The following is an 18,502-nucleotide window of genomic DNA, read 5'->3' on the forward strand; positions in this document are numbered from 1 at the left end:
TGTCCCCATCTTCAAAAAAGGAAAAAAAGAGGATCCCAACAATTATCGTCCAGTTAGTCTGACATCTATACCAGGAAAGATTCTAGAGCAGATCATTAAACAGAGAGTCTGTGAACATCTAGAAAGCAATGCCATAATTACAAAAAGTCAACATGGGTTTCAGAGAAATAAGTCATGCCAGATAAATCTACTCTCTTTTTTTGATAAAATTACCAGCTTGGTAGATGAAGGGAATGCTGTGGATATAGTATATCTTGATTTCAGTAAGGCCTTTGACAGGGTTCCTCATGGCATTCTTGCAAACAAGCTAGTGAAATGTGGGCTAGACAAAGTAACTGTTACATGGATTAGTAATTGGTTGACTGGTGAAACCCAAAGGGTGCACCACAATGGCTCTTTTTCATCCTGGAGAGAAGTGACCAGTGGGGTCCCACAGGGGTCTGTCCTGGGCCCAGTGCTATTCAACGTATTTATCAATGACTTGGATGAAAGAATTGGGGGCATACCTATCAAATTTGCAGATGACATCAAATCAGAAGGAGTAACTAATACCCCAAAGGACAGGATCAAAATTCAAAATGACCTTAATAGATGAGAAAGCTGGGTCAAAGCTAACAAAATGAATTGCAATGCAGAGAAATGTAAGGTACTGCACTTAGGGCAGAAAAATGAAATGCACAGATGGGGGACACCTGGCTGAATGAGACTATGTGTGAAAGGGATCTGGGAGTCCAAGTAGACCACAAATTGAACATGAGTCAACAGTGTGATGTGGCAGCTAAAAAGGCCAATGCAATTTTAGGCTGTATCAATAGAAGTATAGTGTCTAGATCAAAGGAAGTAATAGTGCCACTCAGCGACTGAGGGAGCTGGGGATGTTCAGTCTGGAGAAGAGAAGGTTAAGAGGTGATATGATAGCCCTGTTTAAATATTTGAAGGGATGTCACATTGAGGAAGGAGCTAGCTTCTTTTCTGCTGCTGCAGAGATTAGGACCCAAAGCAATGGATGCAAGCTCCAGGAAAAGAGATTCCACCTCAACATTAGGAGGAACTTCCTGACAGTAAGGGCTGTTCGACAGTGGAACACACTCCCTTGGAGTGTAGTGGAGTCTCTTTCCTTAGAGGTCTTTAAACAGAGGCTGGATGGCCATCTGTCAGGGATGCTTGGATTGAGATTTCCTGCATGGTAGAGGGTTGGACTGGATGGCCCTTGTGGTCTCTTCCAACTCAATGATTCTATGGTCTACTTGGACTCCTAGATCCCTTTCGCACGTAGTTTCATTCAGCCAGATGTCCCCCGTCCTATATCTGTGCATTTCATTTTCCTACCCTAAGCGCAGTACCTTGCATCTCTCTGTGTTGAAATTCATTTTGTTAGGTTTGGCCTAGCTTTCTAGTCTATTCAGGTCATTTTGAATTTTGATCCTGTCCTCTGGGGTGTTAGCTACTCATAATTTGGGGTCATCTGCAAATTTGATAACTATGCCCCCAATTCTGTCATCCAAGTCATTGATAAAAATGTGGAATAGCACTGGGTCCGGGCAGAACTCTGTGGGACCCCACTGGTAACTTCTCTCCAGGTTAAAAAGGAGCCATTGTTGAGCACCCTTTGGGTTTGGCCAGTCAACCAATTACAAATCCATGTAACAGTTACCTTGCCTAGCCCACATCTTGAAAGGGTACTTCATTGTTGCTTCCTTGCAGGAAACTGATCAGATGGCTCAGAGAAAGTTAAAACAGAAACAGGAGGAGGAGGAGGAAGAAGAAGACGAGGGTGTGGATCCTGAAGGCTTTCATGAATTTGTTACTAAGGCAAGGTAAGAACTGAAATTATAATGCTTTTCTTCAGCCTCTCCTGCCCATCAGTTTTTAAAACGATCTCTTTCTACCCATGGGAAAACAACCAAAAGAGCATGACTATTACTTCCAGAAAGAAAGCTGGACTTCTTAGGATTCTGCCAAGAATTCCCAGACCACACAAAGAGGTTTAGGGTGGTTTTATATTATCCATTTCTTCTTTACAACAGACAGACTGGAACAGCATCCTGAACTTGGGGTTCAGGGAGGGAGAAAGAAATTTCAGTACAGAACTGAAAAGAATGTTTTTCTTTCTCAACACCTGGAGTTCGTTCTTTTATTCCCTCCTCCCCTTGGCTGTTGTTAATTAGTATTCCAGTATTGGGCCAGGCGAATGTTAATGTTTCAGGTTAACTGAAAAGAGAGAGTGACTTGACAGTATTTGAGTGATTGTGGCTAGCTGTCAGGTTTGTCGCTGTTAAAAGCCTTAGGTGGATATCTTCTAGATTTCCTCTCAGTCGGCTATTCAGAATATTTGGTGTATTGCTTCCTTATTTTCTAAACTTCAGACTATCAAGACAGCAAAATGATTAGAGTTCAGGAAATTAGTACACTTACTTGTTTTTCCTTATGCATGCTAGGCAAGACTTTATTTGCTTCTTTGGCCTTGAAAGAGCTTTACTTTGTGTATTTCTTTGGTTCTATACTTGACCCTAGCAAATGATACCAAATGTTCATAATGGCGATCTTGCAGAGACAAATACAAGTGGGTATAATGTGTTGTTGACATGAAGACTACCTTCTTACTGATTCCCTCTTTCTCTTTTCATGTTTTTCCACCGAATGACAAGAGTTACATGAAAAAAAGAGAAAGTGTAACTCCAGAGTGGTAGTAGTTGAGTGATGGGCATTGATCCCAGCAGTCACTGCAGCTTAGATTGGAATGTTTAAAAATAATTCTGTCAACAGACTTATTCAGTATTTCTGTGACACTTGTAAAAATGCTGACCTTCTATAGTCAACTTTTGCTTATTGTTAAGCCACTCCCTATGTTTTCTGTGCAGTGATGAGGAGAGAGAACAAGAAACATTCAGGTAATCTCAGTCTTTGGTCTAAAACTTTGAATGGCCAAAATCTTAAAGCTGATATGGATTTAAGTACTGTTGACCCTCCGTTTTTGTGGGGGATCCGTTCCAGACCTACCCGCAAAAACGGAGACTCACATGTACTCAAGCTCCATAGGCTTGAATGGGGTGTGAGCGCGCGGGGTGTGTGTGCCACATGGGCGTGCCTCATTGGAGTTAACAGAATTCGCCCCTCCGTGTATAAGCAAGAACGCGGATTTCAAGTCCGTGAGACTTTAGTTTAAAAAGTACTAATTTGTTTTCAATTTCTTTTTAGTTTCTCTCCTTGTATTTTTTCCCTTTCTTTCACTGGATGCTTCCCAACGAAAATCTCTGAGCATCAGTTGAAATTGTGTCACAGAACTGCAAACACTTGCCATGTACTATTTTTTATTCTCTTCTGGTCCTAGCGAAAGTGATCTGGAAGAGGTGCTGACTTTTTACACACATAAAAATAAATCAGCAAGTGTCTTCCTTGGAACGAACCCTGGAACTACAAAACATAGTAACAGTCAGTTGGAAAACAGAGCCAAAGAGGGTGAGTATGCATGCCTTCTTCTACTAGTTGTTGTCTCCAATAACCTCACATAGAACTGTTAGACACTAAGGTGAAATATTTAATTATGTTTCCCTACTAGATATGTAGAAATACCAAAATAGTTTGGATTGATAACCACTTCCATTGCTGTGATGGATTTTTGTTGTAAGATACTCTGAACAACAAATGATTGCAGTATTAGAAAGCAGTGATAGGTAGCACAGTAAACAGCAAGGTAGCAGTTGAGACAATTTAGTTCCAATTTTCTTTTCAGATCACCCAGAAAAGATGGAAGAAACTGAAAAACAGCAGTCCCAAATTCCAGTGGTTAAGGAAAGTGTGGCAGAGGAGCTGAGAGGTGATCAACCAAAGGAAACCAGACAATCCAGTGAGTAAAACAATTGAGTGTGTGTAGCTGTAGCAGAAAATCATGTGTACAAACAAAGCTTTGATTCACAAATTAAAACTTAGAGCATAGAATTACTTACAGAAAGATTCTTTTCTGTTTTTCAATTACTATAATTTTGAATGGTATAATAAATCAATGGATCAATCGAATGAATAATACTGAAAGATATATTTTTTTAATTTCCAGTTAATAAATTCTAGGTTGTACACTTTCTTGGTTGCGCTGGAAAGAGTATTTTGTCTGTCTTGCAGAGCTTCTAACACTCTAATCACTACACTATCGTATAAGAGACTAGAAATGTTGTTCAGTGGTTACAACTCTATCAGTTTATTTAGAATGTATTAGTTATCAGTGGATTGAGATTTATGTTTATGTTATCGTTTTAATGGAACTTCCAAAATTATAGTGTACAGTATAGGCAATTAAAGAAATTATATGTACATATTTAAGTGTGTATAATGCTTTGGAAATAATAAATGTTAACCTGCACAAATCAACAGTTGACAACCATCTTAATTAATATTAAATAGAAGCTTTTAAGAACAGCGCTATAAATAGCAGAACAGTAAAAAAATCTTCAATATAGCAAAATTAGTGAATGTAATTATATCTATATCTATATAGATATGGATATAGATATAGATAGATATACACACACATACATACACTAGCAGGCAGAATCCAGTGAGAAAGTAATTTTTAATGAAAATCAGGTCCTTTAGAAAAACCTCTTTTGAATGTCAGAAAAAATGGTGAATATATCTTGTAAAAAACTATTGTGCTACACTGTGTTTCTTGTACACCTATGTCCTTTGTTTACAATATTTATTTCTCTAAACAAGCTTGTAAAAGGCTACTCCATTATTATTGTGTATGTTGTGTTTGTGGTCGTTTAAAAAGATTAAAAGCCCCAATTAGCTTGCATATGTCTTTGGTTTTTTTAAATAGGGGTTCCTTCCTCACCAGAAGATGAGAATGCACCACAACACAGCCTTCTTAGTGCTGCTTCCTCTGTTCCTGATGCCATCCTCTCACAAAGCATCAGTTCCCAGTTGTCCTCTCATACTGCTGCCTCTGATAATGCACAGGTGCCTGATCATCTCTCAGCCCTCTCTCTTCCATCTGATTCTAGACTGACTCCTTCCCCCTCTTTCCAAAATGCAGCAAATGACACCTGGTCTAGCACAACAAAAAATGTACCCCAACTGTCCTCCAACAATGCAGGATTACACCGTTGTCAGTCTGGCAGTTTTACTGTCAGTCCCTTCTCCTCCTTTCAGAATGCTATGCAGATCTACAGCCAAAGACTGACCCGGCCATCCTCAGCAAAAGCAGGTAAGGTAGTGGCATATTTGGCTGTTTAACTGGCACTAATACTTTTACTGTCTAGCAAAATTCAGAGTAATTGCCAAGACTCAGAGTGTGGCTGTCCAAGCTTGGTGAGGGCATTCTTACTTGTTTTTCAACAAGATATTTCAGAAAGCATAACAAATCAGCTTCTGAAATCGGCCTCTACTTCTGCTAAATTAATAATAACAGTGTGAGAATTTATTTTTGGCAATTTTCAGAAATGCAGAATAGAATCATTTTGCCTCTCCAACCTTGCTCTTGTTGGCATATTGTCCTCAGTAGTACAGAAAGTAATGATTAGAGTTTACCCATGTGAATCTTCTTAAGCCAAACGAAAGTATGAATGGTTGATTAAGATTAATGGCATTTTTAAGAGTAACTCTTCATTTGTTGTGTGAATGACCATCCTGTTGAAATGATCAGGCAGTGTGCATACAGTTCTCAGCAGCAACAAAACTTTTTTCACTAGCAGTACATATGAAGGGGGAGTCAAGAGAATAGGGTCTTCTGGAGTATGGATGATTCTGTTAGGCTGACTTCAGTCCCAATTTTGGGACAACGACAGAATATAAATCTAATAAAGGAATCTTACCTCTTTCATGTATGTCAGCTTTTCAGTTGGACCATTAGCAGCTGGAAGTTGAATAGGAAGTTGCCGCACACAGAGTCAAATCATTGCTCTGTCTAGCACTCTTATTCTCTATACCAGCCTGCCCTGATGTGGTAACTTTCAGAAAATTTGGATTTCTCCCCTCTGTCATAGCCAATATAGCCAATGGTCAGACATGATAGAAGTTGTAGTCTGAAAACTTTGAAGGGCTCCATGTTGCCAAGTCAGTCTGACTGTACTTGTAGCACTCCAGGATCTCTGATAGATGTTTTTCCTAGACTCTTCTGAGGATGCTAAGAGTTGAACCTGAGACTGTAGAAGTCATGTTTTCTGCTGTTGAGTTATGGTCCTTCTTATGTGGAGTATTGCTTCTTTTTCCTTTTCAAGTTTTGCTATCATTCATATTGTTGGTTTCAGACTTTCCTAAATGAAAATAATGCAAGAGCATTATTCATTTTTAATTCCACATTTTCTCTACAAGAGGTGTTATTTCAAGAACCTTTAGCCGGCCCGATGATGGTTAGTTACAAGGAGTTCCATTCCTGACTATTGGCTATACTTCCTGGGGTTGACAGGAGTTGGAATCCAGGAACATTCAGAGAGTCTTAGCTTTCTTACGGCTGACAGCTTTGCCCTTTCCTCTGTTGGAAAAGGAGGAGATCATGATAGAATAGCAAATAGCCCATTGAAATAATGAAGAGGATGTTGGGCTTTTCTAAACAAGATTTAATTATAGTAGGCTTTCCTGAGTAAAGTACATGCTCAGTTTGAACAATATCAGTGAAGTCTGTCCAGATGACACAAATTTATTGCACAGAATGTAGCACTTCTGACTAATAAAGCTGAGCTGAGTGGGTGCCTGGTTCTGTAGTATGTCAATTCTCTATCTTTTACATCTTCAGAATCTCTTGACAGAAGATACCTTTAAACAGTATATTTTTCTTCATTGCTGACAGTTAGCAGTCAGATTATTTTCCTCAAATGATTCGACTTTATTTTTTTAGTATGTTAAATTTATTCTTAGATTCTGTTTATCTGAACTGTACTTGTATAACTCAGGGATGCAGGTATCATTTAATTTCATAATTATGATTGTTGTATTGTATTTTATTTTATATTTCATTGCTGTTCAATTACCTTGGTTAAATACAAATTTAACTTTAAAAAACATGTCTCATCAGTTTGCTCATCTTTGTGACTTTCTGAATTGTTACTTCTCTGTGAGTTTAATTTTCCCTATTATTTCTCTGCAAGTTGGCCTTTAGAAAAAGAGTTCTGTATGAAACTTGCTTTGGATAAAAAGCAAATAAAAAGTAGATTTACACTAACTCTTCACAGCTTCTGTTATTCATCCATATAGATTCTTATCTGCACAGAGTTGTTTTGAAACCTTCCAGAACTGAGCAAAACATTTTGGCAGAAGCTTCTGCCACTCATGGACATTACTGTGTTTCCCTCAGTTCCTTTTCATCTGCTGTTGCCACCACAGCCACTAGATTAGGAGTCTCCACAAGTACTTGTTCTGAGTGTTTTTCTCTTCATCATACTTTTTGATTTCTCTTTTCTGTTTTTTATTGTATTGTCCTTTATCTGGTGAGATTCCTCATTTTTCCTCTTATGGTCTCATGCTCATTCGTCAAGAAATGCATTTAGTGTGAGGGCAAGATCTCATTCACTCTTAGACATTTTTAGTGCCTCCTGTCCAGTATGAAACTCATATTGCTGGCAAGCATACACACTGTCAGAGTTTCACAAAACAAACATCGGCAAGCCTTCGCTCTATAGGAAGCTATAAAGACATCCAGTATATTCAGGTCTTTAAAGAACAGTGGTACTGTTTGGTGCCCACCATCAATTGCCTTGTTTAATCCTGAATTGATTCAGATCACCCTCTGCTAGCACTCTCCAGTGTTTCATTTATCATTTCAAATCCAAGTCATGTTTCAGTCTGAGAAAGGTTTTCATGAAGAAATTTTTAATATCCAAATCCACAAAAGACTTCTGCGGGCCAAATAACTGAGGAGGATGAAATCCAGTTAGTAGTTTCTTTTTCTGGCAGAAAGATATTAGAATCCTGTCAAAGAGGCTTTGTCAAACTTCTCCAAGTTATTTATTTCAATATTTATATCCTCCCTTTATCGCGGTGGTTGGGATTATCAGACTGGCTGGGCTAATGCTGCATTGAGTATCCAGGTCGGTAAAACTGGGAAATGTTGAAAACACCAAGCTTATCCACCCTTGTCTCTGCAGTATATATCAGGTCTGCCCTTTCACCTACAACCAAGTTATAGATAGACTGTGAAATCAAGGTCATGAAGGTACAGTCTCATTCCATAACTCTTGGTGGTTTATTGCAGATGGACCTGGCATTAAGCAGCAGCACCAGCAGAGGAAAAGGTGTGCTAACAGGGCAACTTGGATTTTGAGGGATGGACTGAAATGTGGGGGTAAATTTCAAATATCTATCCCATATTTCCCTTGCCTGGCCTGTCTAACCTCCAGCATTATATTTCTCTCTTCTTGAGATTACGGTATATCAAGAGTAGCACCCAGTTCCTCTCCCCTCTCTTGGGATTCATCCGTGCACATGTACAGATAAAAAACAACACACAAACATAAAACAAACAGAAGCAAAATGTAACACATAGAGCCAGACACAGCAGTCATAAGAGTCACAATACTCAATTCTCACCTGAGTAACCCCAGTTACTAGGAGAGGGCAAGGCATGACTCCCTTGTTACAAATCTCCTATTATAGAAGGTCAAAAAACCCCTATATGCATCATCTGTAACACTGACTTAACTATTGTACATTGCTAGAGGCTCCTTGGAAAACCAATCAGTGATTGAACCCACATACAGATATATTGAAACACTTTAGGTTTTCAGGACACTGGAAAGCATTCAATACCAAATTGGCATCCAGTACCAAATTCCTTTATAGTAGAAGCATCTCTAGAGAAAAATAAAGATAAGCCAAATTATTCTCCTTCAAACAGAGAAGATCATAAACTGGATGACATCAGGCACAAGCAGCCTGCTCTTTCCTGATTTTGAAAGACCAGGTTTGCATGGCAGCATACAGACAGTTTCTATATAAGAAAGTAATACCATTCATCAATGAACTCTCAATTAACAACAAAAAGATGGTGTGCATATTTCAAGCTGAAGCTCATTGGGCACCAGGTTAGCACAGGCAGGTAATTGATGGACTGTGAAGTCAAAGTCATGGAGGTGAAGTTTCATTCCATGATAACTCTTGGGTTTGATCATCAAGTCTGATCCCTGATGTTTGCTCTACAGTGGAGGAGCTTCCCTTTACTGGACAAAGTTTGTTCATTTCTAACATTGACAGCAAGCTCAGTTACACACAGAAAATGCACATATTAGTGAAAAGCTGGGTGTGTCTTTTTCCATAACATTGTCTAGATGTTAGCCATGGTACTGGGCATCAGCCTCATCTCAGAATCAGTTCCAAACTTTTACCATCCATTATTATGACCAGCTTCTCTTGGTTTGTTGTTCTCAACTAAGATGACAATCTCCATTCAAAGTATGAAAAATTGGTTATTCACACAAGTTGGATGTGTTGTATCAGTGACTAACTCCATATTCTTTACCTGTAGCACAGTACTTCTTTTTGGTCAATGCCTGGGCCATTTCTTACTTTGTTAAACCTAGACTACTGCAGACACCTCGATTCTTTCTATTAAACATGTAGGCTGTGCCACAGAATCCCTACCAGCAACTGGAATCTCTTGACCAACTACCCCATCTTGAGAATTTGAAGAAGAGTTCGTCAAACTTTTCTACATGGATGTAGTAGAATCCTCTTTCCTGGATTTGGAAGGACTTCTATTCAAGGTATTTTATGGTGCTGTCCCATCCTGGAATATGTACTTAATTTCATGCAAATTCAGGATGGTCACTGTGGAAAAGTAGGACTCACCAATGGCATTGCTTTGTCTGTTCCCAGCTGCCTGGCCTAGGAGGAAAGAAGAACCAGCTGCTGACTTCAGTTAAAGCCTCTGCAGCAGGACAGGGCAAAGAGGCCAATAAAAGATCAGGGACAATCTCTGAAGGATAGGAGCTGGAAGGCAGAAGCTGTAAGAAAGAAGTGGTACAGACATCTCCTTCAGACCTGAGTTGCAAGGGAATGAAGTGCTGTGAACAAAGACTTGTGCAACAGCTAAGCTGACATCTTTCTTGGCTGCCTGAGTAGGAAAGTCACTCAAGAGATCTGTAAGCCAGAGAGACTGTGGATGATACCACTCGGGAGGAATGTCTCTCAATTTTGAAAGAAAAGAAAGTAGGGCCAATTTGAAAAAAACACTATTACGCGAATGGTTATCAAATGTACAGAAGAACACAGCACCATCCCAAAGCCAAAGTAGTGCAAATGCAAAAGAAATTATCATACGAGTACATACCCTTCGTAGTCTAGAATTCGAATTAGCACCCCTGCACATGTGAAGTGAGGGCAGAATTGGATTGTGACCTTTTTACACTAACGGCGGGGGTTGCCTCCGGTTCCCGTGGTTTTGCCTGGTTTCATGTTATTTTTTAATTCATTATCCCTTATTTCATATTATTGCGCAATTCACATTACTTGTTCATTCATTACCCCTTATTTCACATTATTTAGGAAATTCACGTTATTTGTTCATTCATTACCTTTTATTTCATGTTATGTAGGCAATTCACTTTATTTGTGCATCCAATACCCCTTATTTCACGTTATTTAGGCCATTCACCAATTCAAAACCAGTCGAAAGCAACCTTGTACTTGGTTTGAGCATTGGACTATGACTCTAGAAGGCAGGGATCAAATGCCACTGGGTGACTTGGTGCAAGTCACACTCTCTCAGCCTCCTCAGAAAATGGAAATGGTAAACCCCATCTGAATAAATCTGCCAAGAGAACCCAAAAAGTAGGGTGGGGTCTCCATATGGTTGTGTGTGTGTGTGTGCATGTGAGACTGTCTGTGCCTTTAAGTCCCCAGCTATGTGGGAGGGGGGGAAGAGACGGATTCCCTCCCATTTGGGAGAGCTTGGCTGCAGCCAGGTTGTGGGGAGCCTGGGTCCTCTCTGGTTCTAACGTGGACCATTGGGAGCCCCATTGAAGGCAGTGGCGCTGCCTCCTTGCCATGAGTCAGAGGAGGGGGAAAGGGGAGGGGAAGCTGGGCAGGAACCAGAGCTGGCCACTAAGGCTACATCCACACTGGAGAAATAACCCAGTTTGGCACCTCTTTAACTCTTTGTAGCGCAAGGCTATGGAATTCTGGGAGTTGGAGTTCGTTGTGAGCCCCAAACAAAACCCCCCCTGAGGGGAGGAAGGCCCCCCCCCCCCACTCCATCCTTCCCCAAAAGAGGAGGAATGAGGGAAGAAGGACTCTTTGGGGCTAATAAAAAGGGGGAGGAAGTTTTCTCTCTTTCGAAGCCCCTTTATCCTGGAGGAAGGAAGGAAGGCAAAAAGGTCCCTGAGGAGCACAAGGGGCCAGGAGCAGGACAAGCCCCAAGCCCACCATTTTGGGCAAAAAGAGCTTGCAGGACACCTAATGAAGAGCCTCCCCCCACTTACTCTTTCTTCTGTCAAAAACAGCTGCTTTCCCTCCCGGCTGCTGGGAAAGACCTAGGAGCCCCGGAAGCATCATGGGAACTGATGCGGGGGAATACCAGGGCCACATCAGACATGCATATCATACCAAACAACACCACATTGAAATGCGAAGAAGCCTGGGAATAGGATTTGTGAATTCGCTAGTTCACAAAATTTACTTAATTTTGGATTGCTGTGGAATTGTGTCCGGAGTGCTTTCGGAATGCCAGCGAATGTGTGTGATAACCTTTCACGCAATAACGTGAATACCCATGATTGCGTTCGTGATGACACTTCCAATTTCCTTCATGTGATAACTGCATTAGATGGAGCTGGGATATGAGCTCCTCTGCAAATGGGAAAATTAACAAGTTGGCAAGGTAAAGAGAGGATTGAGGATGGGTGATGTGAAGCACCCATTTGTGTCTTGGCAGATATCTTCTCATTATTTGTCTGTGTTTTTGCTTGTTTCTTGGGACTTAACCCTTCAAGTCAATCCCATCCTGGACTCCTCATCCTGCATGTACTGCAAATATTACTAAAGTTACTAAAGTTTACCTATGTACCAATGAAACTCTTTCTACAGCTGCTTTCATAGCATTAGATGTTTTCATTATTTGAGGACTCTCTAAACTTAGAATAAAGACTCTTCTCGCTATTTAAAAGGCTCTGGGTGTGATTGAGCAATTATGCAATTGTTGGGTGTGATGTACCCCTTCCCATGGAGGCTACAATCCACATAGCAGTCATCCTAGCTTCAATTCATCCCTTGCTTAGAGACTGGTTTGTAAAAATCTAGTTGAATGACACTTATTTTTGTTCAGCAATCCGCCCATGGCACTGAAAATTTCTCATGTTTAGACAGGGTGATCAAGCATTTCAGTTTGAAATGCCACCATTTGGTCTTGTGTTGGAGCCAAAGGATCTTCAAAAAGTACCTAGTCATGGTTGCCAAATATTTATGAACTCTTCGGTTTTGCCTGGATGATTAGCTGTTGGTTTCCTGTTCGTAAATGCAGCTATACTTCAACACTGATTTGTCTCTCGATACTTCTGATGGACCTGGGTTTTGTTATAAACCACAAAAATCAGTCTTGGAACTGACCTGAAATATTTTCTTCTTCTTCAAGTGTTCATTTGTGAATTCACACATATGGGTTTTACATAGTTAATGAACTAGTTGATGGAGTATAACAGGCCATTCCCTGTGCCTGTTATGTCTTGGGGAAAGGTACAATGTACATACTTGTGTCCACTGTAAGGTGTTTACCCCTCAGACTTAGAAGAACCAGGAATAGAGGCTCAAAGCTCTGTTATGTGAACAGGCAGTAAAACTCCCCAGACCGCCATTGGTGACAGTCTGCTCCACCTAGACTTTCATCCAGGAGTGTTCTAGCTCAAAGGGCTGAAAAACGATGTCTTGAACCAGAGGATCTCTAGAGGGGTGCCAAATGGTGGACTCTTCTGCTCCCCAGAGCCATCCTACAAATAGAATTCCTTCTCCACCTCCAAGACAATATGAAACTTCTGGGTCTCCATCTCATACTCACCATAATAGGTCCCACCACAGGAGATGTGGAGATGGACAGGCAATATTGAAATAAATCAATTGATAAAATCAGTACCGACTTACTCTTCGCATTGCTTTATTGAACTGGAGTTATACTATGAACCGGAACCCTCCACCTACTATGTCCACTTTCTCAGTCACCATGGGATCCCCTATGATCACATAGTGGATGAGCACTCCTATCATTCCAGGGGATCCCCAACTTATTCTATGCCTATTCAGTCAGCATCTGTACCTCAAACGCAACACCACTCAAATTTAAGGGGGACCAACTCTCTTGAAGAACCCCCCCCCCCCGCCCATCGTGGTCTGCCCCTCCAGAGGCCCATTCAGTTGGAAGATCCTGACCATGGTGCCATCCAACCTCCTCAAGTCCTCCTGAGAACCCCTTCTCTACAGGATAAACCTTTCCCTCCACATTCACAACAGTAATCACCTTCTCATTCTTGTTCTCCCTCACAGTGCTCTGGGGATGAAGAATCTGATGGTGACTGGTGGAATGCATACGCTGAAAGTTTGCCCTCTCGATATACAATCATAGAGTTGGAAGAGACCATAAGGACCATCCAGTCCAACCCCTACCATGCAGGAATTCTCAATCAAATCATACCTGATAGATGACCATCCAACTTCTGCTTAAAGATCTCCAAGGAAGGAGACTCCACTACTCTCCGAGGGAGTGTGTTCCACTGTCGAACAGTGCTTACTGTCAGGAAGTTCCTCCTAATGTTGAGGTGGAATCTCTTTTCCTGTAGCTTGCATCCATTGTTGCAGGTCCTGTTCTCTGGAGCAGCAGAAAAGAAGCTTGCTCCCCCCTCAATATGACATCCCTTCAAATATTTAAACAGGGTGATCATATCACCTCTTTGTGGTGCCCAGAACTGGACACAATATTCCAGGTGAGGCCTGACCAAAGCAGATTAGAGTGGCACTATTACTTGCCTTGATCTAGATACTATACTTCTATTAATGCAGTCTAAAATCGCATTGGCCTTTTTAGCTGCCGCATCACACTGACTCATGTTCAGTTTGTGGTCTGCTTGGACTCCTAGATCCCTTTCTCACATAGTCTCGTTCAGCCAGGTGTCCCCCATCCTATATCTGGGCATTTCCTTTTTCTTCCCTAAATGCAGTAACTTACATTTCTCCGTGTAGAATTTCATTTTGTTAGCTTTGGCCCAGTTTTCTAGTCTATTCAGGTCATTTTGAATTTTGATCCTGTCATCTGGGGTGTTAGCTACTCCTCCTAATTTGGGGTTATCTGCAAATTTGATAACTATGCCCCCATTGCTTCCATGCAAGTCATTAATAAAGATATTGAATAGCACTGGGCCCAGGAAATAGCCCTGTGGCACTCCACTGGTCACTACTCTGTAGGATGAAAAGGAGCCATTGTTGAGCACCCTTTAGGTTCGGCTGGTCAACCAATTACAAATCCATGTAACAGTTACCTTGTCTATCCCATATTTTACAAGCTTGTTTGCAAGAATGTCATGGGGAACCTTGTCAAAAGCCTTACTGAAATCAAGATATACGATATCCACAGCATTCCCTTCATCTAACAAGCTGATAATTTTATCAAAAAAGAGAGAGAGATCCAATTTGTCTGGCATGACTTGTTTCTCTGAAACCCATGTTGACTTTTTGTGATTATGGAATTGCCTTCTAGATGTTCACAGACTCTCTGTTTAATGATCTGCTCTAGAATCTTTCCTGATATTGATGTCAAACTAACTGGACAATAATTGTTGGGATCTTCTCCCCCCCCCCCCATTTTTGAGGGTTGGGGACAATGTTTGCTCTTCTCCAGTCTTCTGGGACTTCTCCTGTTCTCCAGGAGTTCTCAAAGAATATTGCCAATGGTTCTGATATTACATTTGCCAGTTCTTTTAATATCCTTGGATGTAGTTTGTCTGGTCCTGGAGACTTATATTCATTTAGATTAATGAGGTATTCCTGTACTATCTCTTTACTTATTCTGTGCTGAAATTCTCCTATTCTGTCCAGGGATGGAATTTTGTCTACCAGTCCTGGATAGGGTCACACTTCCCCTAAAGGACGAGGTTCGCAATTTGGGAGTACTCCTGGATCCGTCCTTACAATTGACATCCCAAATAGATGCGACAACCAATAGTGCTTAGTATCAGCTTTGGTTGATATGCCAACTGCATCCCTACCTGGACCGAAAGGGCCTTGAAGCAGTAGTACAGTCCGTCCTTGAAGCAGTAGTACAGTCCGTTCCGGATCCCTCCGCGTAAGGCGAATTCCGCCTATGCTCGAGCCCCATTGGAAACAATGGGCCTCGTGCGCGGCGGTGCGGGCGCAACGGGCGCGCGCGCCCATTCAATTGAATGGGACGCGTCGCCCCTTCCGCCCTGCGCGCGCCCCGCGGCTTGAGCACGTATGCTCAAGGCCGCGTATGGCGCGGGCGCACTGTACTTGCACTGGTAATTTCTCGGTTAGATTTCTGCAATGCGATCTACTTGGGGCTACCCTTGTACCAAATTCGGAAACTTCAATTGGTTCAAAATGCAGCAGCCAGATTGGTCACCGGAACATTTAGGTTTGACTGAAATCTCTTCACTGGCTGCCAATTAGCTTTTGGGTGCAATACAAGGTGTTAGTTATCACCTTTAAAGCCCTACATGGCTCGGGCCCGAGCTACTTGCGGGAGCGCTTCTCCCTACATAATCCGCCGCGCACTCTTAGAACATCTGTGAAGTTCTTACTAGAATATTATAATGCCAGGCTAATGACAACTTCACATAAAGCATTCACTGCCGTGGCCCCAAGATTATGGAATGACCTACCGGAAGAGATCCGTCTCATTACTATCTTAGAGGGCTTTTAGAAGGCACTCAAAATGGATCTCTTCCAGGGGGCTTATCCACTGAATTCCATATAAAAAGGTTATGACGACTGCTCTTCCTTGACTCTGATTGTTGGCTAATGGACGAATTGTAATTTTTAGAGAACTAATACGAATTCTTGGTAAATTCAGTGTTAGTATTTTATTGTTGTATTGATTGTAAATTGTACTAAATGTCTTTTAATGTTGTGATCCTGCCTCAATCCGTGGGAGATGATGATGATGATGATGATGATGATGATGATGATGATGATGATGATGATGATGATGATGATGATTTCCCTGATAGGGGAAAGAGCTTAAAATTGATTCTGTAGCTGCAAGCTCCCAGAATGATCCCTGGTTTCCCTACATCTGTGTGTCACATTCTTCTAGCTGTCTTCCTCCTGTGTACATTAAGTGACCTCCTCCTCCCCAGCAACTTCCCCTGTGTGGTCCCTGTCCAAGATCATCCATTCCGTTCTGTCAAGGAAACCTCTTGCTTCCTAATTTGTTGAAGTGTAGCTACCCAGGCCTCCAGCTGCTGTACTTTCTCTTCCAAGAGGGCTACCAACTTGCACTTCGTGCATGTGAAGTTCCTTACATCTCTAGGCAAGAAGACAAACATCTCACAAGTGTTTCAGGTGACTGCAGCAGTTCCCTCAGTGCCCATACTGAGAAGAGTTACGTAATCACTGAAACGGGACTGTGGGCTTCCTCAAAAACTCCTTCACCTAGTTCAAAGATCCATGATCCATCTACTCCTCTATTCCATCCTACTGACCAGTTTCAGCACCCAGACCTCCAGGCACTCTGGTTGATGGCATGGAAGATTCTTTCCTAAGGGACTTCATGATTCCAATTCAGCAAATCATTCTTGTAGCCCATAAACCTTCCACATGGAAGTTCTACACCTACAAGTGAAAGAGCCTTTCTCATGGCTGCAGGACTGTCCCCCTCTAGGGTTTGAACCCATCCTTGAATTTCTCTTGTCCTTACATTATATGGACCTGTCCCCGTCCTTGGTGAAATGCTACTTCGTGGAGGACATCCCTCTTGTTTTCAGGATCCAGCCACCAAGGCATTTCTCAAGGGATACCTCCACATTCATCCACCAGTTTCTGGCCCAACACCATCATAGGCCCAATTTAAACGGGCCTTTGTGCTGCCCCCGTCACGTGCTAGGGGTTGGCCGAGGACGCAGCGTCCATACCGGCATCACCCCTAGCATGTGACGGGGCGTCAAAATGGCGGCACCCTATACACATGGGCGCCACCATTTTGACGTAACAGCTGCGTTGTGTCCAAACGGCATAGCATGGCCATTATGTCTTGACGCTGCTGAAGGGCGCTTGTGGCGCCCTTTCAGCGTAGCCGAAAGGAGCTCCGTTTCAGAGCTCCTTCCGCCACATGTATCGCTGGTGCGGACTTTAAACAGCCGCACCAGCAATACAGAGAGAAAGGGACCAAGCGGCCCCTTTCTCCTTTTCCCCGCCACTGTTGGGGTGTCCTTGGGGCATGAAGCCCCAAAGACAACCCCTTTCCAGGCCGCGGGGAACTGGCGTTTTGCCGTTTCCATGAGGCCTGGAAAAGCGGTGGATTGGGGCCTCTGGGGCTTTTGCTGTGGCCGCTGAGGCCCCGATCCGCCGGGGAAAGGGGAAGGTGCAGGCTGCCCCAAAGGGGCGGTCTGTATCCTGCCATAGAGCCTCAAATTAGTGCTTTCTCAACTTTTGAGGAGACCATTTGAACCTTTGCCCACATGTGACCTTAGACTTCTCTCATGAAAGATGGTCTTCTTGGTGGCAATTACTTTAGTGCAATGCATGGGGCAACTCTCTGCTCTATGGTCAACCTTTCTTACCTCTGATTCCATTGCGACAAGGTGGTGTTATGACCGGCTATCTCCTTTTATATACCCCACACACCTCCATGCCACCATTCTCTGAAGATGCCAGCCACAGATGCAGGTGAAACATCAGGAATAAACTCTTCCAGAACATGGCCACATAACCTGAAAAACTCACAAAAAACTATGGATGCCAGCTGTGAAAGCCTTCGACTTCACATTGAATATCCTTCCTCCCGAAAGTCGTTTCTGCCTTTCATCTAAACTAAGACGTCTTTCTCCTTGCCTTCATGCAGAATCCCATCTCTGAATTTGAGAGAACTCTCAATTCCTTGACATCTGTAGAGCTTTCTATGTGGATAGAACCTTGAATTTGAGGAAAAACTACTAGACTTTTTGTCTGCTACTCAAATTCGAATCTGGGCTTATCAGTTGCTTCTCAATGTCTTTCAAAATTGGTGGCCTTCACCATGTGCTTAGCATATGAACTCACCAAGAAAGAGCCTCCTACATCTGTCAGGGTCCATTTCTACAATGGTGGTAGCTGCCTCTTCAGCCCTCCTTGCTGGTGTACCACTGAACAAAGTTTGCTGTGCAGCTGTGTGGTCCCAGTTTCTGAGATTCGTCTCCTGCTACAGACTGGATGCTCACTCCAGGGCTGATGCATCCTTTGGGAGACCAGCTGTCCATCTGACAGCTTCCTTAGCCACTCCTTTTAGTGGTAATAATTTTCTGCCCTCTTTTTCTTGTTGGCTGTTCAATAAAGTTCTACATTTACTTGCATACATACTTTGTATTGTGGCATGGACCCC

General features: G+C 42.3%; 1 protein-coding gene across 10 annotated transcripts in view; it reads left to right on the forward strand.

Moving 5' to 3' along the window:
* TTLL5 (tubulin tyrosine ligase like 5) overlaps positions 1-18,502 on the forward strand; it is a 273,548-nt gene that overhangs the window by 153,010 nt on the left and 102,036 nt on the right. For 7 of the 10 annotated variants that reach the window (XM_042473064.1, XM_042473053.1, XM_042473080.1 and 4 more), the window contains 4 exons: positions 1,705-1,817; positions 3,332-3,459; positions 3,734-3,847; positions 4,817-5,203. In XM_042473064.1, coding sequence (XP_042328998.1) covers positions 1,705-1,817; positions 3,332-3,459; positions 3,734-3,847; positions 4,817-5,203 — 742 coding nt within the window. Of the gene's footprint in view, positions 1-1,704; positions 1,818-3,331; positions 3,460-3,733; positions 3,848-4,816; positions 5,204-9,549; positions 9,693-9,804; positions 10,521-18,502 lie in introns of those variants that run through there. The other 3 variants (XM_042473106.1, XM_042473116.1, XR_006104524.1) reach the window with 2 other exon arrangements.

Source organism: Sceloporus undulatus, chromosome 1 (assembly GCF_019175285.1).
Source record: "Sceloporus undulatus isolate JIND9_A2432 ecotype Alabama chromosome 1, SceUnd_v1.1, whole genome shotgun sequence".
Taxonomy (NCBI): Eukaryota; Metazoa; Chordata; class Lepidosauria; order Squamata; family Phrynosomatidae; genus Sceloporus; species Sceloporus undulatus.